This window comes from Periplaneta americana, chromosome 1 (genome assembly GCF_040183065.1).
Source record: "Periplaneta americana isolate PAMFEO1 chromosome 1, P.americana_PAMFEO1_priV1, whole genome shotgun sequence".
NCBI lineage: Eukaryota > Metazoa > Arthropoda > Insecta > Blattodea > Blattidae > Periplaneta > Periplaneta americana.
In genome coordinates this window covers 92885116-92910306 of record NC_091117.1, presented here as the reverse complement: position 1 = coordinate 92910306, position 25191 = coordinate 92885116, and the positions used below count along the sequence as shown (strand labels likewise).

The 25191-nt window shown below is 36.4% G+C and overlaps 1 protein-coding gene across 1 annotated transcript in view; it reads left to right on the top strand.

The window, feature by feature from the left end:
- The first annotated feature begins 3622 nt into the window (after positions 1-3622).
- Positions 3623-25191, top strand: part of LOC138698369 (glucose dehydrogenase [FAD, quinone]-like) — a 34626-nt gene continuing 13057 nt past the window's right edge. Inside the window, exons 1-2 of the mRNA XM_069824237.1 lie at positions 3623-3920; positions 9545-9741. Coding sequence (XP_069680338.1) covers positions 9566-9741 — 176 coding nt within the window. The 5' untranslated portion in view covers positions 3623-3920; positions 9545-9565. The remainder of the gene's footprint in view (positions 3921-9544; positions 9742-25191) is intronic.

Sequence of the window (25191 nt, the reverse complement as noted above, 5' to 3'; positions counted from 1 at the left end):
AGAATAGCAGTGACATAATTAATAAGCTAGCAGAGTGTTTCAGGAACACTACTGACAGAAAACTTAAAATTCAGATTTTAACTATATTTGAGGACTGGCCATACAGTAAAATTAGGAAACACTTTGATGCATCCAATCACATGATCAATGCTGCAAAAAACTTAGCTGCAGAGAGGGGAATTCTCTCGACTCCAGAATCTAGAAGTGGAAAAACTTTAGACACATCCATAGTGAAAAAAGTATTTGACCATTACACTAATGATGATGTAAGCCGCGTCATGGCAGGAAAGAAAAACTTCGTTTCTGTAAAAGAAGACGGCCACAAAGTACAGAAACAGAAAAGATTGTTGCTATCAAATTTAAAAGAAACATTTTGGGTTTTTAAAGTTAAATATCCAGATATACAAATTAGTTTTTCAAAATTTGCGGCACTAAGACCAAAACAATGTGAGCTTCCTGGAGCCAGTGGTACTCATTCAGTCTGTGTGTGTGTGCTTATCATGAGAATGTGAAGTTGTTAATTGATGGTGGAAACATTGCGAAATTGACAGCCAATCTAGAACGGCCACTGCGAAATTACAAAGATCTGATTTCACAGATTGTATGTAACCCTGCATCCCCTGATTGTTATTTCAGAAAGTATAAAAATTGTCCATCAACTGCAGACTTAATTCAATATTTACACGAAGCATTTGAAACAGAAATGATAGATGTAGTCAATTACAAACAATGGGTAACTGTTGACCGAACTAATTTAGAAATTTTGCACCCTTCAGTAGAAAAATTTTTAGATAAACTTTCGACCAAGTTAGAAGCCCTAGCTCCTCACGCATTTATTGCTCAGCAGCAAGCTGCGTTTCTGGCGGAAAAGAAAGAAGCTCTCCAGGACGGTGAATGCCTTGCAATTTGTGACTTTTCCGAAAATTATGCCTGCGTGATTCAAGACTCAGTACAGGGTGTTCATTGGAATAAAAATCAGGTCACACTCCATCCCTTTGTAATTTATTTTAAAGACAGAAGTGAATTAAAACATAAAAACTTTGTACCAATTTCAGAGTGTCTTAAGCACGATACAAATGCTGTCCACCTTTTCGAAAGACAATTAATACGGTTTCTGAAGAACGAAATAGGAAATGTTAAAAGAGTTATTTATTTTTCTGATGGGGCTAGTGCCCAATACAAAAACAGAAAAAAATTTTGTAAATCTGTGTTTTCACGAAGAAGATTTCGGCGTAAGTGCTGAATGGCATTTTTTTTGGAACTTCACATGGGAAGGGCCCTTGTGATGGGATTGGCGGAACCACTAAAAGACTAGCAACAACAGCAAGTCTTCAGCCACATCAGGACCCCATTACGACACCAAGAAAATGGTTTGAGTGGGCTGAAAAGAATATTAGTGGAATTCATTTTCTATTTTTCACCAATGATGAACATAAAAATAAATGTGACTTACTGCAGTCTCGATATGAGAGGGCAAAAGCCGTAAGTGGCACGAGAACACTACATGCTTTTATACCGATCTCAAAATCTGAAGCACTAGTCAAACATTATTCTTTGTCCCACGAAAGTAAACGTGTATTTATCTGAGTTGCTTAAAAGTACGTTTCAGTTATCCAATCGGTTGACTTGTTTGTGTGTGTTTTAAGTTAGTTTTGTGGAATTTTATATTAATAATTGTGCTTCAAAAGTGTCTACATATTTCGTAAGTCGACTTTGTGGTGTATAACATACTGACACTGTGTGTACCACGTATCCCTACATAGCGACGCGGTCTTGCAGTGACGCTCCAGTGCGCCCGGCTGGGTAAGTTAATTTATTGCAAATTCATTTACGTATATCCCATTCTGAAACTTTGTATGCATATAGTTGAGAAACTAAGAAAAGCAGTGATATTTTTTATATTTCGAAAAAAGTTTCCGAACTTTAAAAAAAATACATTTTAAAAATATATTTTAAAGAAAAAAAAATAGAACAAAAATGTTTATGTAATCCAAGGTCATATATGCTAAAAGTATATCTTATGAGCTTTAATATGAGCCTAATTTGAATAACTTGCGTTAATTAGTAACGGAGATATTACCGTTTATATATAATAGTGCGCGCGCTATTACGTAAGTTTTGAATTTAAATACTTTTCACAAGAATCAAGTTTTATGAAAATGAAAATATACGTATATTTTATTTTTGTTCTTTCAATCCAATAAAAAAGTTTGACAGAAATAAAAAACATCAAGGTCAAATTTCCTTTAAATTTGTCCGGTTTGACGTGGAATGACTCTTATACGACGCATTATCAATATCTTATGTATTTAATGTCTGAATGAGATGAAGGTGATAATGCCGGTGAAATGAGTCCGGAGTCCACTATCCAGCATTTGCTCATATTGGGTTGAGGGAAAACCCTGGAAAAAACCTCAACCCGGGCCACCTGGTTCGCAGCCAGACGCTCTAACGTTACTCCACAGGTGTGAACGCCTCCTTAGTCTGGAGAGTGATCTTGCTATGTGTTTAAATTTTGATGATGTAATTGATGATTTTGCATCAGTGAAGTCAAGGAGAGTTGTTTGTTGATGTTGGACTGCAAGTTAGAAATTACATCTGTTTAGGAATAATGTTTTATGAATATAATATATTGTGCTAATGTGAAGTTTTGCTAAAAGTTTTCAATGTAATAAAAGTGTATATTTTTACGTTCGTGTCTGTGTATGGGGTTATCTCTCATTTATTTTGCAAATAATCATTATGGTTAGAATAACTGGTAACTTGTAATTGTTACTTTTTTTCAACGGGGTCCGAGTACAGTACTGCATAGGGGCCCATAAATTCTGTCGGCGGCCCTGGACTCTGACGTACTTATTCATTGCCGTTGTTAGACAAGCGAGATTAGATGTTGAAATTTTCGTAACGATTTATTCACTTGATCCTGGAGTATAAACGTTTAGCGTTAAAAGAAACTAATAACAAAAATTAGGCTTGATTGTTGAGTTCGATAATGTGGACTACAGGATAATCAAACTTCATTAGCATGAGAATAAAAGCATTAATCGAAATACTCTGAGTAAATCTGTCTCACAATTCTTTTATCTACAAAAGAGTTAGAGATTTAGCTATCGGAGATAACACTTTAACATTTGAAGAGTCCACTGCAAGAATGATGGATGTCACTTTCTTGTCGAAAATGAACCAAGGCTGTCAATGCATAGCTTAAGACATATAGAATGTACATACAGAGTTATATGGCATTAACACTGATAGTCATTGTCCAGTAATGATCGGAAAATCTCAGTTAAGCTTTGAGCGCTAAGCATTTCAAACTTTCAATTGCTTCTCCTGCAAAATGTATTCCAAATGACATCCATCATTCTTGCAGTGGACTCTTCATTTCTGGTAGGAAACGGTAACAATCAATTAATTTAGCAACGATTGGACTGTTCAAATCTTGGTGAAGTAAGGCCTTGACGGTGACCTGGAAACTGAAAGATGCAGAACTGGTAAACGAGAGACTGCTTCCTGTAAGTGTGTAAGGCAATCTTCATTTACGCGATTCTCATCACGTTTTTCTTCATTCCTGTCAAAGACTCAGTGCCCACGTAGTGTGACAGACCTTCATGCGTGGCTGTAATTGGATCTACCGGTCGAGATAAGGTGAACGGGACAGATCTTAAGGCACCTTCATTCTCTGTTCTCCAGATCTTGTCCTCGGGCAAGGTCTCTCCAGCTGCCCTGACATAGGCCAGACAGACCGCAGCAGTACGAGTTTAAACAGCTGTGGGAGTGGTGCTCTGGCGTTTGATCGGCTCTGATAACATTGTGTTTGTTGAATTCTCACTTCAACGGTACTATTCATGTTACGTTCTGACGGAAGGGCATGTTGAAGATTTGATCTTTATATTATCTATTTGTGTTCCTACGATTACGAGGTGAGTCTAATACACTTTTCAAATGTAAAAGCGTATATGGAAGTGTAGGCTATACGCCAATTTTGTTGCATGAAACATAAGATCGACGTTCTATATGGTTGTGAAACTTGGACTCTCACTTCGAGAGAGGAACAGAGATGAAGGGTGTTTGAGAATAAGGTGCTTAGAAAAATATTTGGGGCTAAGAGGAATGAAGTTACAGGAGAATGGAGAAAGTTACACAATGCAGAACTGCATGCATTGTATTCTTCACCTGACATAATTAGAAACATTAAATCCAGACGTTTGAGATGGGCAGGACATGTAGCACGTATGCGCGAATCTAGAAATGCATATAGAGTGTCAGTTAGGAGACCGGAGGGAAAAAGACCTTTGGGGAGGCCGAGACGTAGATGGGAGGAAATTATTAAAATGGATTTGAGGGAGGTGGGATATGATGATAGAAACTGGATTAATCTTGCATAGGATAGGGACAGATGGTGGGCTTAGGTGAGGGCGGCAATGAACCTTCGGGTTCCTTAAAAGCCATAAGTAAGCAAGTAAGTAATTAAGAAACAAAAGATCAGCTTGAATTCTAGTCTGTTAGGAAAATAATGCGCCTATTTTAACAGCTGAACTTGTGCATCTTTTCCTTTGCTCCATCTGTTCAAGCAGTAACAAGCAGTATACCGAGCTAGTACATTTTCGAACGAATTCAACATTTAAACGCCTGCAAGTTTAGGCTTCCCGGTGAAAGTGAAAGTGTTTTTTGTCTCCTGAAGAGTATAATAAGAAGGGTTACAAAGATCATGTTCTAAATCTAAAACAGCTATGACCAAACGGAGCACAAGTAGCACTCGTCGCACTCGGTTCGAGTCTTGGAAAGCACTCTCTACCTACGGGGTGATGACATGTTTACCGTACTCAATGCTGTATTCTTCGTATTTTCAGTAGCGTCTCGTAGGAGAACAGGCAACGTTTGACGTAACAAACATGTCTCTTTCTAAGAAGCTTTCGCAAGCGGAAAAACAAAAAGGATATTATTTTCACAAAGAATGGGAAGACCATTTTTTTTAGAGAAAGACCGCATTCGATGTTTGATGTGCTCTGGTAAAAACAGTAACTTTATCATCGTGAATACAGTGAACTTAAAGATAGGAATAGTATTCTTCATTTTACAAGTATATAACACGAAGCCTCGTCAAATATTTGTAAAAATATCTTTGTTCTTTTCTTTCTTTTATATGTAGCTTATTTTGCATTGTTAAGAAAGCACATCCTGTATTAGATTGGTCAATGGGGTGACGTGACATAGGCCTATATGTTAAGAGAGCAGTAAAAGATATTTTAGATTTTAAAAATAATGTACGCACTAAACCGGTTTTATTCAATTGAACATTCATACATTTTGTAACTTATTTATATTTTCATCATTAATTTAAATGCATAGAAACATTTCTTCACATAATCTCAGATCTGATATTCACATGCTTAACACACACAGAGAGAGGGGTGGGGAAAAAGGTGAGTTAATAAACTTCAGGGAGGGCTGCATCATGCAGGGATGGGATAGGTGTGGGAAAAAGGAGAAAATAATAGAAGAAATTTATGGCGTAATGTGAAGATGCCTTTAATTGATATCGAGAGGCAAGAAATTGAGCTCCAATGTTCGGAAAAGTCCTCACTACATTTACAATCAGATCTCATGCTGAATTGGGGAGATGTGATTACATAAAGTCTTATAGAAAAGACAGTAGAGCAGGTTTAGCGTGGCTAAGATTGGAGTCATGGAAAGAGAGCATCTGTCCATTATGTGTGAAAAAGATTTCTTGGACACACATTTTAGCCCATTGTGAAAAAACAAAACATATCCGCAGAAAATATCTACCACCCTCGATGCTAAATCGGAACAGGGATTCGCATGCATGTCTTGATCTCATGGGGAATAGAGAATGCGAACAAAATACTGGATTGTTCTTCTTGAAGGCGAGACAGCTTAGAACATCAGCTGTTGAAGTTTGTGATGCGAACTAACAAGAGATAATGGTAACTTTTGAATTATACACTTTTATGCCTGTTTGTACGTATGTTAGGTTAGGATATATGATATAATGTGTTTTGTTTGTACCATTTTCATGTTAATCTGTGGGTTTTTTAGGGAGTGGTTGGATTTAATCATAGGTGAGGGGGCCTACAAATTAGGACTTGTTTTGTAAAGCACGTAGGTCAAAAGACCTGTGCATTGGATTTAAGAGCAAATTGTGATAGTATAGTCCACCTTATGTATAATATATCTGAATAAATCCATCTACTTAACATATGGCAAAAATCAGAACTAGACACTTGAAGCAATTAATAATTCATGGTTTCCCGGAGAAATTGAGAACTTTATAACACAGTACCTGTCTCTGCTAGAACATTGTTTACATCTAATTTTAAAACTAAGAAAGGCAAGTAATTTGTCTATCGTCTATCTCAACACCATTTTATTTATTTCAAGAATTTCAACAATCTGAATGTATTTATATAGTCCGTGATAATGCCACCAAAGTGCTAGACAATTTAATACTATAATTAGGCCTATTCCAATAATAAATTTCATGATTTTAACAATTTGGAGAACGACTTCTTATAACTTTCAAACCCATTTCATACTGATTCCCGATATGTTCGATTAGATTTTCAGATGGAGGTTATCCGGCTACAAAGTGACACATTTACCAAAAGTAAATGTACTAATATTATTGGCTTGGACATATATAAACAACTTTGTAAATTAACATACCCAAATCTATATAGTTTCACTATGAAAATTGCACCAATATTTGGCTCCACCTACATATGCGAACAGTTTTTGCGCAGATGTAGCTGGGCAAATCAAAATCGAGAACCAGACTTATAGACGATAATAATTTGAAGGATCAGCTCACAATAGCAATGACTGATATCATTCCCGATTTCAGACAACTACACTTGTGAGATAATGATGATGATGATGATGATGATGATGATGATGATGATGAGTAGACAGTGGATGCGGGATGATTTATCGTTGAGTGTAGGTGCACATTTACTATATGTTACATTTTTTTCATTCAGACCATTGCATTGGCTCAACAGGTTTTAAACGTAAACAGACGACGTCAACATGCTACTGTATCTCCGTAGAGTCAGAAGGAAAAGAAAAATAACGTACTGTAGTACATACCTTGCAAGTTCAGTCCTCGTCACCATTGATGCAATTACCAGCGTTGCAGTAAACGACGATATATTCTCGTAAGTTGTCGAAGCTGAACCGTCTTCGCCTATCGCTTAAACAGTTTTTGTATCGAGAGAATTTCTGAAGAAAAACTCTAAAATGGGGATCACTCAATTTCTTTAGAGGAATATTTGCACTGAGCATCATGTTGCACGTGTCGTTTAGACACGCACAACTAAATGATGATGATGATGATGATGATGATTCCTCAGATTTCATTTCAACGCATTTCCTGTGCGATGTACTATTGCAATGTTTCTCTATAGCATGAGTTGTTCTGGTTTTTATGTAAATTTTACATACATTACACACGATATTGTCTTCGTTAATATATAAAATGTCACTCTCATACTTCTTAATTGCATTTCGTATCTCTGAGCGAATTTAACGTTTTGACTTCGACTTCGACATTATGAATGGATCAGCACTACACTATTCAACTCGTACTAAATACTTGAGCAGGATAACACAACTGCACACATTGCGTTGCAACGTTACTATGAACGGACCGGGATTCTTTCGTTCTTTACGCTGCTGTACTCGCCAGGTACACAAAATACGGACGACGCGGCAAGTGCCATATACTCCGATACGAAACATCTTCACTTTCCTTAAGTCATCCCGCATACACTGTCTGATGATGAATGATTTGATAACTTTGATGAATTTGTGTTATAGTAGTCTATTTCCTAATAGCACATTATTTTGATTTTGTTTCTTATATTGTAATATGCATTTTGAAGTTTACAGTTTAACATGTATAAGTTATAGGTCTACAATATTTTGCAGCCCACCGAATACAGATTGAAATGAATACGGGAATTAGGCTATAATATTTAATTTTTATTGTTGCAATTTACACTCTTCGACACAAAAAATGAGCGATCTCCTGTAGCCTGAATTTCTCTTAAGTCCATCTTCAAGACAGCGCCTGGTTCACGCGACGAGGAAGAAGACGTTTATTTTTCATCTAATTTACCCCTTGAATATATATTTGTTTTAAATAATTTGTAATATTGATTTATAAACAGAAGTCCACACCTGTGGAGTAACTGTTAACGCGTCTGGCCGCGAAACCAGGTGACCCGGGTTCGATTCCCGGTTGGAGCAAGTTACTTGGTTGAGTTTTTTTCGGGGTTTTTCCTCAACTCAATATGAGCAAATGCTGGGTAACTTTCGGTGTTGGATCCCGGACTCGTTTCACCGCCATTATCACCATCATCTCATTCAGACGCTAAGTAACCTAAGACGTTGATAAAGCGTCGTAAAATAACCTACTAAAATAAAAAAAAGTAAATTTATAAACAGAAAGAACAACGAAGAAACAAAACAAAAGAAACACAAAGCGGAGGCTTGTACTCATACCATCTCTTTTAATAAACCGCGATGTGAACCTCGGGTTTCGAAGTAACAGTTACGTGATTTTACAATAAGAGTTGTTTGAAACAACGACAACAAATTATTGGAACTCTCCCGCTTCTTAATACACTGTTCACATTCGTTCACGTGTGAAACTAAGCTCTCACGAAGGCACACGAAACTTTCCGAAGGGAACGTAGCCTATGGCTGTTGATCATTAGGCCTATTATGTCTAAGATGGTACCTTTGCTTCGCACCAGCCACCACTGGTTACATACAAAGTCTCCCAGATGTCCATACGTCACCATGCTTGGTGGGTTATCGCAAACTCCGCAAAAGGCGTAACTACAAAATTGAGCACAGCTGCTCTAAAACATCAGATCCCAACCTGTGGTCCACGGACCCCCATGAGTAGGCCTAATAAGAAAGAGGTCCCCAGGAACAAGATATATTTTTCAAATGGCAATTAAATTATACTTAACTTCATCGCGTTCTCTGATTTTTTTTTTTCAGCTTGAAGAAATATCTTTGCATGTTTCAGATTTGTGAGATACGGAGTTTACCAGGAATGAGATCACCTGAGGGACTTTTCTTAGCTTGCAAATCTAGCCTATCTGTTACTTTAGGAAATTAATAATAATAATAATAATAATAATAATAATAATAATAATAATAATAATAATAATAATAATAATAATAATAATATCCATCAGGCCACTGGCGTGGCTCAGTCAGTTAAGGAGCTTGTCTGCCGGCCTGAACTGCGCTTGGGCGCGGGTTCGATTCCCGCTTGGGCTGATTAGCTGGTTGGGTTTTTTCCGACGTTTTTCTCAACCGAAAGGTGAATGCCAGGTAATCCATGGCGAATCCTCGGCCTCATCTCTCCAAATACCATCTCGCTATCACCAATCTCATCGACGTTAAATAACATAGTAGTTGATACAGCGTCGTTAAATAACCAACTTAATAATAATAATAATAATACTAATAATAATAATAATAATAATAATATCCATCTTTTTCACAGATTATTTCTAGCAGGACAAAGATGAACACTTCGACGACGTGCTTGTCGGCGTCGTATCTGCCCACCCTGATGACTTACATGACGTCCCTCATATCCGAGCACTCCGACACCCTGCCTCCGGTGCATCTTCACAGCGGGGACCACTTCGACTTCATAGTTGTGGGGGCCGGCTCTGCAGGTTGCGTCGTGGCGAACAGGTATAGAGAAGATTCCACGTTAAGGAAATAGCATTGCACATATGGGGGCTGTTCCATCAACTATTTATAAGTATTTTTCTTTAGAACTGGGAATTAATTAGTTTCCTTTAATTCATAGAACATAATTTCATTGAGAACTAGAGCGATTTCGTGTGCTAAAATAGTGTTACACCTCTAAAATTACCATATACAGTATTTAATTTACGAATAACGGGATAAGAGCTAAATTTGTGGAATAGCCTTCCGCTTTCTTGTCAAACATCCCCGCTGATAAATTTAACAGACAGGTAGGGTGGTAGAGTTGAGGCTAAGATTTCACACTGTTAAAATATGTACAACATTGTCTGTGCTTATTATAATTATACAGAACACAAAATTTAACTGTCAGCAAAACAACAAAGGCATTAGGTATGTAACTTAGGTTTTTGTTGTTTGATTATAGTGTGAAGTTAATAGAAAAGTGTGCTGTACATAATTCTAAATTTGTACTATAAGCACTTCTTAACATTTAATAACGGAAAACGTGTGCTGCACATAATCTTAATTTTATAAGACTTCAACAAACAAAATTTCATAACACAATCTCAAGGGAAAAAATGGAACTCTCTGCATCATAATCCACAGTTAATTCCCGATTTACTACGAAAATCGTCTGTAGCTGCATTTAGATTGGCAACAAGCCATGATTGTTTGGCCAAACACCTGCATAGAATTGGAATATATCAGTCCCCTATCTGCCCATTGTGCAATTCAAACCAAGAAATGGATTCGGAACACCTCAAAATCTTTGCTTCAGTGGCTGACCATGATAATATCTTTGAAAAATATTGGAGTGCAAGAGGTCGAATGACTTTATTGTCAAACGCCTGGCATTAGAAAACAACAACAACATTTAATAACGGAAAACGTGTTCTGGACATAATCTGGTATTATAAGCGCTTCTTAACATTTAATAACGGAAAACGTGTGCTGCACATAATCTTAAATTTGTATTATAAGCGCTTCTTAACCTAATAAAATAACTGTATTAATGTTTAACACAGTTTTATAAACAGGCATCTTGCGGCAACAGTGTACTAGTCAAGAGCCGTAAGACCAATGCTTTTTTCTTACGGTGGAATACTCTACTGGGTGTTCATTTCAAAGTGTGTCATGACGTCATTGTTGTTGGGTCACCGATTTGAAGCGAGTTTCAGCTTATATGTTAGAGAACTTGCCTATTATTTAAGGCGTCCTTCAATCTGAACTTGAGAACGTGTACGGTATAACTTGAACGTCGTAGCAACAGATGGCGGTCTGTACGGTCTTTGTGCTACCATAACCTCTTTCGAACTGTGTTTTGCGCCGGCAAGTCGTACGCAGGGTATTTGTTATCATCGGTTGCGTACGGTAACATTCCACAACACAAATCAAATGCTCCGTATCCATGTTGACCGTCGAAGTTAATGTCAACAAATACGTAAGTAATCGTCTTAACCCTCTCCCCATATCCCGACAGTACTTATTTCCAAACAGTTCACATTCCTGCCACTACCGGCGTTACCGTACGTATCGGTTCGTACTCTTCAGAATGAACGCCGTACTTGCTAGGCAACTTTTCTGCCTCTTAGGTTATACACCTCTGCGGAAGTGTAGGAAGATTGAATTCTCTAGGCTCATCGGCTAGCCACATGACGGCATACAGCGAGCCATGACACATTTTGAACTGAACACCCAGTATAGTAGAAGAGACAAGACTTGTGCTGTGACCTCATCACACGGCGTGGCTTTATCAACAGTGGTATGGAGGTGGACTTCAATCTGAATTGAATTTCTGTGTCGGTAGATTCGTCCAATATTAATCCAACCGAAACAAACTTTCTTCCTGATCTCCCATCTTTTTCCTTCTCGTGTAGCTCAAATTTCAGGTCTCGCCTACCGATCTGTACGTTTATCTAGTTCTCTTCAGATAATCAGATAACCAGAAGCTAGATGTCGATATACGTATAATCGCGACTTTATGAGGAAGATTTCCTTCGAGGAAAGTCGAACAGAAAGAGTAGAATATTATTATTATTTTTTTTTTTTACCTTTCCCCTTCATTGCCTCAGAACATGCCTGCGAAAGGCAAATAATTAATTATCATTATTTCTACTCAATCTGTAACATGTGAAAATTTATTCGAGAACAAATTTGTGGACTTAGATTTCTTAAAAAAAAAAAAAAAAAAAAAAAAAAAAAAAAAAAAAAAAAAAAAAAAAAACTTCATATTTCAAAACGCTGATATCTTAGGTTATTTCCTGTCGGTATTGGAGCTATGTTTGGTTGAATTTCCGTATGTCAACAATTGCAAATTCGTCGTCGTCATCATCATCATCTTCTTCTTCTTCTTCTTCGTCTTCTTCTTCTTCTTCTTCTTCTTCACTTTTTAGCCTTGCTGTGAGATGAGAACAAGACAGTAGTTGTTCCATTGATTTGAGTTAACAGATCTTGGGAACATAAAATGAAGTTATATTGCAGAAAGTATTTTTTTAATTGCGTATTGTAGTTCAAAATACATTATATTTCTGTTAAATAGGATTTTCGGTTAAGCGGGACTTTACTGTAACGCAGATGATCCAAGAAGCGAGGGGGAGATGGAGAGTGTTGATGGAATTAAATCAAGGCTGGGCATCGAGAGCGGAACTAGACTCTAAACGGGGACGCTAAATATTCATCCGTCACGAAATCATCGCTGCGCGGTGTTCGGCGGGGAAGAAAGGGGATGAAGAGAAATCATATGGCTCCCCGTGAGAGAGTAGAATCAGCTCTTGCTGTGCAGCTCTGAATTAAATGGAGAAACGGGAGTATCGGTATTTGAAGAAAACCTCTCTACAATGTCTGCTTTGGCCACCACAAATTCCTTGACGATCTAGCCTGGATGAGAGACCAGCTTGCTAGCGTTTAAGCCACAAATCGTAAGGCAAATGAATGACCGTCATCTCTATTTCTCTGTCACTCTCATTGTTTCCATCTCACCTTGAGTCTGTATTCAGTTCATGTCTGACAAAATACGAATTGTCTGCAGTACACTATAATAGTGCTGGCGCCAAGGCCAGCGCTTCTCATGGACGGAATGTTGATGCATGCGTGGACTGGGGACAGCAATGCGGAAGACTTCCCATTTTATTAACTAACAATATCTATATTGCCTCTGACCATCAAGCAGCGCATTTGTGTTTCCAAACGTACAGCGGATCGAGTAGTTTCATCTTGTAGATCTATTACGTTACATGAGTACATGAGTGCATGAGCAGGTACGCATAGACTATGAATCATAGTACCATACCGGCGCCCCATCGTCAATGTTGTTTATGTAAAACACAAACTTGCGACTACGTTGTGATCTGATTATAATACTGAATAAGTTGCATTTTCATTCAGATTTTTGTATTAAAATTATTTTAAATCATTTTAATTTATCAATCTATGTTATATTGTATTTCATTTTGATCTGCATTTTTTAAAATAATTTTGTAAGTGGGCTCGTGTCTGAACATTCCTGACACTGTGAAACAAACAAAAATGTACTCCATAAAAACTCTGGCTATTCTCAAATGAGCGACATCAAAAGTACTATAACTTCCAATAAGATAGATGGATTGAGTCATTAAAGAACAATGATGTAATCTATTATAAATATGCTCCTGTAACTTCATGTGAGTAGAAAGAACATTATCTCAGTTTAAACAAATTTCATATGACGTTCGTAAAATATTTACATTTCGTAACCTCAGAATGTGCTTTCGTTCACTGCAACGGGATAGGTTTTGATAAATGAATTTGTATATATTATGTCCTGCAACGTCATGTGACGTAGGAAGAACATTTTCTTAGCTGAAACAAATTTTTACTGGAAATTATGGTAAAATACATGAATTTCATAATCTCTGAATATATGTTTTTGTTCACCGTAATGAAACTGATTTTGTTAAATGAATTAATGTTATTGTATGAGAGTGTATACCCTTAATGTGTATCATATTTACTATTATGTTTTACAATATATATTCTATATACTAGTTCAGTATTATTATCGATCTAATTATATTTTCTGTCATATGTAGCACTAATATTTGTAGAGCGCTAGTTTAGAAGTGTTAGTGCGTTTATGTGGTTAACAAGTAGCTCGACAGACCATTTCAATTTAGTAGCAATCCCACTTACAGTTGTCATGCTTCATTATTATTATTATTATTATTATTATTATTATTATTATTATTATTATTATTATTATATACAGAACTATACCTTTCGTAGCGTCCTGACGTAAGTATTTAGAAACACTGAACCTCCAGGATGTACTAATCGATAATTTCCCTAACTTGTTTGGGAACGAAGATGCGCTGATTGCTGATCACATATTAACAGATTGTTCAGCCTAATGAACTTTCAAGAGAACAACTTTTATCAATTTCACTGTGCTGCCATCTAGCGACTGTAAAAGAAGTCACGTTATAACCCTGATGGAATTGCATGGAATAATACCGTGCAGCAATACTTTCACCTAGCGGTCGTTACCAACAAATTCATTTTCGACAGTAGAGATCCTGGTGTTCGTTTTCTTTTATATGTTGCCAATTCATAAAATAGGAATGGCCAAACTAAGATACACCGTGTATCAAAAAGGACTTTACAAATTTATAGAAATTTATCCACATATCTTACAGAAATGGTTAAGGTATCATTTTAGAGTAAAACAAATCAAGTCTCTACCAAGCAGTTATTTTGGTTCGATGTGACTTCCGTTTATGATATAGCAGACATCCAATCTAAAGTCAATCTCTTTCCATACACGAGCCAGTGACGTCTGCAACTGTGGCAGTATTTCGAGTTCTCAGCTCAGCAAGATCGGCAGGTAAAGGAGGAACGTACACAAGATCTTCGACGAATCCCCACAGGAAAAAAAAGAGAGGGTCAGATCCGGTGAGTGAGGTGGCCATGCTGTTAGTCCCGCACGACCAATCCAAGACGTGGTAAATGCCGATCAAATAGCTCACGAACCTCGTGGTGGTAGTGAAGTGGTGCCCCAAATTGCTAGAAGTGAATGCGTCCATCTTGATTATCTTCGTCAATCTGCGGAATCAGAGACATTTCGAGCATATTTTGATACACCTCTATCACTTATTACTACGTTTTTATAGTACCCGCCATATCATCATGTGTGGTACACCAATCTCACGAGAGGCATGTGTCGTTGATTTTCTGGGGCTATGGGTAAACTTTCTCTTACCTTTTCAACAACAGCAACAGAAGTTCGCGGGCGACCTGGAGATTTTTCATGTGGCACAGAAAAACCAGTCTCAACAAAAGTCCTGTGCCAAGAGTAAATCGTAAACCTACTTTGAGAATCTTTACGATACCGAGTACGAAAATTACGTTGCGCTGTAGTCACAGATTCTGTTTCATGAGACCAAAACACATCATTTTATACTGCAACTGATGCAGCGCTTTTGGTGCCTGAATTTGGTACTACGGCACTACGTTAGTCAGAACTTGATGTGTTTTACTTTAAAATGACACCTTAACCATTTCTGTAAGATATGTGGATACATTTCTACGAGCTTATAAAGTTGTAATGTCCTTTTTGATACACGGTGTATACGTGATCAGGGATATTGCTATGCTATTAGCATATTTCCTTCAAAGATTAGTATACAGGGTTTTTCAAAAGAAAAGCGTAATTCCAAATTATTAAAATTGCATGAGCGAATTTTGAACAAAAAGCTCAGACACATCAAATCTTATATTTAGAAAGGAATATTTTTATGGAAAGAAAATATTTTGCGGCTATTGTCGTGCGAGTTAGGATGTCATATAATGTATGTAGTTTTTTTCCAATATTATCTGAAAAACCATATGTTTTATGTAATATTTCATTCGTGTTATACAGAAGCATATGGTTCTGGTTACTATGGTAACAGTGTTATTGTTCATATATTCTGTTTATTCCTGTACTATGAAAACAATTTATTTTAATTTTAACATTCTCTGTCGGAAGTGAAACATGAATCTTCTACCTGTAAAAAATAGTGCAGCATATTTTGATTTATGTCGCTTTCCAGTTGTACAATTTCTTGGAAGTTTGTTATCGTTTTTATGATTTTGTGTCGGATAGTTGCAAGTATACTTACACTAGGCCACTATGCAACGCAGTGTATTTGAATATGACGTATGGAACGACTTCCGGTTGCTACTTCATAGCGCATGATACCGATGAGTTGTTTCGAACAAACCTACGTGGCCTTAACGCTCGTACACATGTAGCGGAGGAAGAACGAACAAATGCATTCGTTGACAATTCGGAACTTATGGAGATCCAGCGAAGGCGAACCGATCGTTTGATATGCTTTCGGAAGTGATCCGTCGCTGTGCGCGAGATTTGTCACATGTTCGTAGTCCGTTGTAGCAGCAGAAAGCAGCGGTTAGTATACAGTATTTTCACCAACTGCTACTAGAAGGCCAGAACTGGAGTGGATTGAAAAAATTATCAATAATCTTATGGAACTATATAGGGTCCAAGAAATTTCTCGAATAATGCTAGAATTCAGTTGTTTTGACACTTTGAATAAATAATATGAATTCCCTGTTGCCAGACTTCGAAATGTTAAGAATAGTCTTCAGAACATGGGACAGTAGGAGGAAGAAGAATAAAGTGCATGATTCGCTGATAATATGGCGTTGTTGGCAGAAAAGGAGACGATACTAAGGGATATGCTACAGGAGCTAAATGACAGGAGTGAGCAGTATGAGATGAAGATAAATGCAAACAAGACGAAGACCATGGTTACTGGAAGAAAAATAAAAAAGGTAAACGTGAGAATACTAAATGAGGCAGTAGAGCAAGTGGACAGCTTCAAATACTTGGGATGTAGCGTAAGGTTGCCTAATTCCGTGACATATTTAATAAAGTCTATATTTATGCCAAAATTGTAATAAAATTTTAAAATAACACCTAAATGATGTTATTTGGACCTTTAGCTACAGTTTTTACAACATTCAGTGTCAACAGTTTCACAAGTTTGGTATATAATATATCGTCACCTGAACGCAGGAACTAGGTAACTTGATTTTTCATATTTTGTGACATTGCCTATTTACTTATTTATTGCACTAGGGAATACGTCTCGTTTTCGTTTACCTATTTGTTATATTGGAAAATAGTTGTCGTTGCTATCGTTCGACCAGTTACCTAGTTCTTGCATTACATTTTGTGCGATTTTTGCTATGCTATAAAAGAGGTAACTAAAAAACGCAAATTTCGAGTTACCTAGTTCTTGCATTCACGTAACGATATGATTCTTCATTGTTATACAGTGGCTCCTGAATCCGTGATGGGGATCCAAATTTCGTAATAGTGGTGTCCTAATTCCGTGAGTGATATCCTAATTCCGTGATACTAAAATAATCCACATTAACTGCTCAGAAAGCAAACGTGTATTTGGAAAAACACATTAAAGTCATGGTATATTGTTTTTATATGGATTAAGCAAGAAATTACAACATAGAAAAAGGACCTAAGTGACAAATTTCATAGAAAATACTTTTGTAACTATAGCAATACATATTACTTATTAATATATTATAAACAAAATAAATTGAAAGTTAAATACAATACCAAATTAAATTTGAATAAATTGAAATACATCACAATTATTTCTCATTATGTATATTCCTAACAACAGCAGTAATTAAGTTAAATATATGCCCTATTATTTTATTATAATTATAATTGATGTTTTCTATAATTTATTTCTATTATTATTTCCACGAACTACTTTCTTTCACAGACATTAATTTTCACAATTTAGCGTTGGCATCATTGGTCGAGTGAGCCAGGAAGGAGAAATATGAAAATAAATCCGAAAATGGGAAAGCTTCTGTAGCATTGTTATTGCCTTATAATGTTTAAATAATCATACACATTGATTCAGCTGACTTTAATCTACAGAAATATATAATTTTTATAATGCTATATTAATTATTCTTACCTCAAATATAAAATGTTTCTTCAGGAGCGGTCATAAGAGAAAGAAAAACTTACTGGTCAACCACTTTTCACTGAACAAAAGCTTCTGCAGTCGATTGCTTCTATTCAAAAGGCCGGTAGTCAATAGAATTGAAAAGAAGACATCTCCTGGCATCTGTTAGGTATTTCAAAAACTTAAAAGTCAGAGACTACAACTCCATGGCAGTCAATTGAAATTTTATCACGGGATTAGGGGTATCATGGAATTAGGCACCTTTACCCTATTATAAGCAGTAACATGAGCTACTGCCAGGAAGTCAAAAGGAGGATAGCTGTGACCAAGGGAGCTTTTAATAGAAAAAGGAGCATATACTTCGGACATCTGGAAAAAAAAGTAAGTAAGAGACTATTGAAATAATGCTGTGTGTGTAAAGTGTGACATTGTATGGGACAGAAACATGAACATACGACGAAATGAAGAGAAGCGAATAAAATCATTTGAACTGTGGATATTAAGAAGAATGGAACGTGTGAAGTGGACAGACAGAAGAAATGCAGCCCTGTTGGAAAGAGTGGGTGAAGGAAGAATGATACTGAAACTGATTAGGAAGAGAAAAAGGAATTGGTTGGGTCACTGACTGAGAAAGAACTGTCTACTAAAGGATGCACTGGAAGGAATTGTGAACGAGAGAAAAGTTCGAGGCAGAAGAAGATATTAGATGATAGGCAACATTAGGTATATGAATCATATGTGTAGACAAAGAGGAAGGCAGAAAATAGGAAAGATTGGAGAATGCTGGGTTTGTATTGAAAGACCTGGCTTGGGCGGAAAACTATGCTAGTCTTTCACAAATAAGTAATATTTCTCGCCAGTCTATGTCTTTCTTGCAAATTTTTGTCCCTATTTTACAAACTAATATTTCGAAGTCTGCTGCTTACATACCTAGCACTGTCGTCATGAAGGGCCGTATTCATAGGCATTCTTAGCGCGGGCTTCCGGTGGATTATCAGCGAACTAACGTTTTTCGTATTCATAAACCAGTGTTAGCGATATGATATGAATACTGTACAAGTAACCAATCGACAGCCGGGGCTAGTTTAGCATGCTCGTATTGCAGGCTAGCGAAATGTCTATGAATAGCACCCGTAATGTTTAACTTTATTTTTGTTAGATCAATATGGTTAGTTAGTTGGAAGACATGAGGGAAAAAGACATTTGAGGAGGACGAGACGTAAATGGGACGATAATACTAAAATGGAATTGGAGGAGGTAGAACACGATGCTAGGGACTGGATTAATTTTGTCAGGATAGGGACCAATGTGAGAGCTTATGTGTGGGCGGCAATGAACCTCCGGGTTCTGTAAAAACTATTTGTAAGTAAGAGCAATATTGTTAGACTTTTACACAAGCTGTAACAATTGCACTTGCTATAACTATATCTTCGTCTGCAATATTGCTGATAAACAGCGAACACGAATGTTTCGTGATAATTCACTGATGATCTGTATCTTCCTCCGTACAACGATGGTTCGTTTCGTCATTCGTTCTTTATTCGTTTCCTACGTGTGTATGCACCAGATGTCTCTATCGTTAATTGGAGAGACTCCTTGTAACCTTGTGTTCACTGGGACTTTCACCGTACATATCACATGGAAGTAGGCCTATAATACGATGCTGTAATTTCCAATTAGAGGAATATTAATGCAACACAGGAAGCAAAAATCGTGCTCCTGTTACTTTTACACGTCGCCATTTCAAATGTCATTGAAACAAACAGTATGCTCCTGCATTTCTCAGAACAACGCAGAAGTATTCAAGGTTAACCGCAATTTTTTTTGTTGTAATGAAACTATATATATTGTCAGTCGTCTGTCCTTGAGACATTAATAGTAAAATGAATCGCAGTAACAAATTAAAATCATGTTATTTCTAAAAAAGATCTAAATGATAAACTTATAACTGAATGTTATTATAACTAATACAATAAATATTACAAAGTTTTAAGTAATATTACAGGAAAGGTTACACAGTATGCATTGAAACTTAAGTTTCTTAATACGATAAAAATAATCGGTGTCATGAAGATGACACGAACTTTCTCACCTATCTTACCGTTTGTATTTGTAAGAATTCCCTCAGATTTATGATTCCAATATATCTATATCAGGCTTGTTCTGCGCAGGCACTTCTGTCCTTCAAACGAGGTGCAACAGTGACGTAGAATATCTTTTAAGCGTGTGCCTGCATGTAATTCTGAGATTCTAAGTCACTGTTGCACCTCGTTTAAAGGCTAGAAATGCCCGCGCTAAACATATCTGATATATATATATATACATAATAAAGAGAAATGCTTCAGTTTATCAATTTTTTCACTATTGTGAATAAACGGAATATTAGTTAAATAATTAGGTATATAGACAAAAGTTAATCAAAGCAATTGAAGAACAATGGTTCTTGAATGGTCATAGAGTAGACGGCAATTCGGAAGGCGGTAGTCTGCTAACGTTTGCGGCGAGAGAGACAGATAGAGAGAGCAAGGCAGCGTACGATATTGCCACATCGTACTTCACGCGCATGTGCAATACAAATAGCGCAGGAGAAAATTTAAATTATCAAAAGGCAATAATGACCTTAGCCGTTGATTACTGTAAGCATGACACCAAACAGACTCTCTTTCCTTCACTAACAATATTCTTTGCACGTTTCTCAATCCCACACCACATGCTTCTACAGTAGTCTCTTGCGCGTTGGCAACGTTGTAGTCAGCATCTAGATGGCCGGCAGCGTTCTGCTCGTCGACGATTTTAAAATAATTATACACCTTAAACACTATTTTCCACGCCTACCTGTGCAATACTTGTCATTTTACAGTCTTTTCTTCCATTTATTTATCTTACACATACACAGTAAATGTTGTTTTACTTATTCAATGTATTGAAGCACTCACACGTGAACAAACGAACTCGGGAAGTACTTGTTATAGATTGATTCTGATTGGTTTACTGTACAAGTTTGTGACGTCACATACCAGAAATGCTACAGCGCATGTAGCAGCTGACCGCCTTCCGAAACGCCGTCTAGTCTAAGATTCCCTGATATTTGCATAATAGACTTTTCTATGGGATTATTTGAAGTGAAATTTTTACCATGATCGACCACAAGATCAGGAAGAGCTGAAACGAAGAATTAGGCATGAGATACAACAGATCAATAGGACAGTACCGCCAAAAACATTAAACAGTTCCCATGACAGACTTATGCGCTGTTTGGTAGTGAATGGTGTTCAAACACCTTCTGCGAAGTAATATCAACACGTAACATAATCATAATATTGTTAAATTCATTATAATTGTTTTTCTTTCTTTAAATTCTATGTCCTGTATTGCCTTGGGTTCAACTCACACGGCCGACAAATTTGCGATTATTTTGCAGTTATGTGCGGTTGTGCTCTGGGTAGTCAGGAATTAGTATTGAATTATATGGAAACAGATGATGCTAACTCACACGGACCACAAACTGAAGTCACTGTCGACGTCTGTGGTCGTGAGACGTCCGTATTACCCACAGCACAACTGCAGAATTGTCGCTGTCGGTGATGGAGCGCAACTCACACGTGCGACACGCCGACTACACGCCTGCCATTCGCCGCCAACACCGTATCCTTGGAAACGACAGACGCTATTACACCGTATCATTGGAACGGTAGACGCTTTCTTAGCAAATAGCAAGCTTGCGGTCCGTGTGAGTTGAGCCTTACTGACCTTTGTAGACATGTCCTCTGTCGTGGGATGTATACTTATGACTTTACTACTTTAACCTGCGCGGTGCTGTAAACGACGCAGCGACTATGTTTGTAGACGAAAGAAAAAAGACAGAGAATACCTTTATGATCCCATTCGGAACAGTGCTCGCGTGCATACAAGTACAATCGGATGAAAAATCTTCTAGCAGTTCAATGAAACAAAGTTGCCATGTGTACTAAATTGTTCATTATTGAGCAACATTTGTACTGGAATTTAACGCAGTAAACGTCATATTATTTCTAAAATAATAAACTAAAATAGGCCTATATAAATACAATACACTTCTATGAAAAACAAAAACTAATAATTACAGTTTGACATACATAAATAAAATATACTTCTATGGCTAACAAATATCAGTGTATGGTTTACTAATCTCTACGACAAGTCCACACCTGTGGAGTAACGGCTAGCGCGTCTGGCCGCGAAACCAGGTGGCCCTGGTTCGATTCCCGGCCGGGGCAACTTACCTGGTTGAGATTTTTTCCGGGGTTTTCCCTCAACCCAATATGAGCAAATGCTGGGTAACTTTCGGTGCTGGACCCCGGACTCATTTCACCGCCATTATCATCTTCAAATCATTCAGACGCTAAATAACCTGAGATGTTGATACAGCGTCGTAAAATAACCTACTAAAAATCTACGACAATAAATTACAATATACTGTACATTCTGATTTATCAAAAGAGGAAGAGGTGCAGTCGGGTGAAAAATCTTTTTGTATACTTGTACTCCGTGAGGTGGACGGAAGTTTTTCCTGTTGTGTTTTAATATGAATGTTCATATGTTCACTATGTCTTCTTGAATTACAATGTGATTGAACGAAATGAATTTTTTTCCACTCTTATTTCCACACTACATACTTTACAAAATATATTACCCATTTAAAAATAGAATGAAATTTGTAGCTCAGCCACATGCTCATAATACAAGACGAAATGAAATTCTTAAATGAGTTGAACCTAAATATTTCACATCTGCTACTTTACTACACAGTACAAATTATGGTCCACGTCTATATAATTCGATAATAAAATTTCATCCAGAATTGACTACTTTAAGCAATGAAATTTTCAGATCCAGAATTAAAAAATTTATACGACAGACTTCCCTGTATATATATTATGTTCCATGTATTGTAAAACAAGTTTATTTCTATCCTAAGTGTATTTTTATATTTTATCTTGGTTACTATATCAACATGACCTGCACTAATTATACTACTAATAATAATTTAATATTCATCCATCAATCTCAACATCGTCCCTTTTTTCACTCAGTTATTACTAGTATTATTATTTACTAATTTTATTATCATCTTTATGTGAGCTTTTTTATGAAATATTTTGTCTACAAAGTATGTATATCTATGTAACGGAACTGTCCCCGAACACGAGCTTTGCTCTTTCGGGGTATTTTAATGTAACGTTTTTATGTATATGTTATTATTAAATAAAATCTAAATCTAAATCTAAATTTCACACAAAATACTCACAGCCAAATTCGTTTACCAATATTTGTTGCATGTTGTGTGTTCTTATTCTCGGTATATTTCTGAACAACATAAGACTACGTTCTGACTAGCGCTTGTGCTCATAACAAATTAAATGCCCATGCACCTGAGTAAGGAAAACAAACCTTCACGGGACGACTTCCTTTGATATCGTGTTCACGTTGCGAGTGTACACTCGTAACTCTATACATCGGACTGCAGCTATAGTCTAGACACCACTAACCTATTTTCAATGTTTTGCTTAAAGGAATCGCAGCTCTGCTTATGACTGACGTGCAAAAACTATCTGCAGGAGTTAGTAATACACAACAGACTAAAAATTAACTTCAACGCATATTCAGTAGGTTTAAATCATAGCAATTTTTCTCACGTTCCAATTTGGAACAATGAGCACTAATTGATTACATTTTAGTTGCATAAATTTCAATGGAGCATAATCATTTTCCAAGCAATGAATGTGTTTTTGTTTTATTTATGAAATATACAGTATATATACTTTTTTTGTATTTTGTACGTTTTGAAACCAGAATAGTCCAACAATGGGAAATAAGTACATGATGCCATTAAAAAACAAGAAATCAGATTTCTTAGGACACACATTATATCTTTGAAACATTTGAAATGGGACAAACAAATCAACTACCTTTTTTTTTAACAAATTACGTAAAATTATTTTGTTCAGTTACGAAATTACCAATGGATTTACGGTTTATCTTGCCTTGTTTCAGTCTATAACCCAATACGGAATATTAAGATGGAGTGCGACTTATAAAACTAACTTTAATCCACCAGATTTATTACAGAGAAGAATAATTAAAATATGTCCAAAAACCTATTGATTATCCTACTGAAAAACTGTTTTCAGAATTTAAACTCTTGAAAATACATCAAATTTATATTAATGCATTATTAAATTTTGTACATAAAATTACTCATATTTCAGATCATATACCCACAAACACAAAATCGAAGGTATGGATACATTGAACCCAAGTGTTTAACGAGCAATGCTTCCAACCATAGTAGGCCTATTAATATGGGCCCTTGAATTTATAACAAAGTAATAAAGAAATACCCACATCTATTTACCTCCAACAGTTTGAAATTTAAAATGTATGTAAGCAATTTGTTATAAAGAGTAATTACTGTATTAACTTTTAGATGTTATTTTATTCTAATTTATGCACGAAACGTTTTTATTAATTCCTACTCTTTCTATGAGAAAACGTACAAAAAGACAATGTTATCAGTATTGAGAAATGTTAGAAGACGAAAATGTAAACAAGACAATTAATGTTGACATGTTACTGAAAGGCTTGACAATTATATTAATTTTTTTATAAATTTTCAAACTATCTGCCGTTCTCAGCAGCACACACCTGTACTCTTCTTCTAACATTGTCAGTGACTCCTCATACTTCGGTGTGGTCAAGTGACTGGGCGAGTAGAAATTAATAAAAACGTTTCCTATGAAAGTTGTTTTTGAAAAGCTCTATCAAATGGTGCCCTATTTGACTCGACTCTCATTTGAAATTTTAAAGTAATACGCCACTGACCCTAATTCCATTAGAGCTGATTGATGAAGTCAAGTTCTAATGAAAGTTCACATGTGGTTCAGTTATAAATATTTTTGTCACGAAAATGTTCATGCACTAGTTTCCGAAATAAATAACTTTGGATGATCCGAATCACCCATTGCCTTTTCGTACGTTTTGTCATTGAAAGATTAGGAATTAATAAAAAACGTTTCCTATGAAAGTTGTTTCTTTTGAAGAGCTCTATCAAATGGTACCCTATTTGACCCCGACTCCCCTTTGAAATTTTAAAGTGATACGCCACTGACCCTACTTCCTGTTAGAGCTGATTGATGAAATCAAGCTCAAGTGAAAGTTCACATGTGGTTTAGTCATAAATATTTTTGTCTCGAAAATTTTCATGCACTAGTTTCCGAAATAAATTACTGTTACGGGTGGTCTGACTCACCCTGATATATATGTATATAATATAATATAATATAATATAATATAATATAATATAATATAATATAATATAATATAATACAGACTCTATATCCAGGATGCGAATTAACGGGGGGATGAGGGATTTCCCCCCTGTTGGAAAGTTATCTCTCTCTCAAAAATTTAT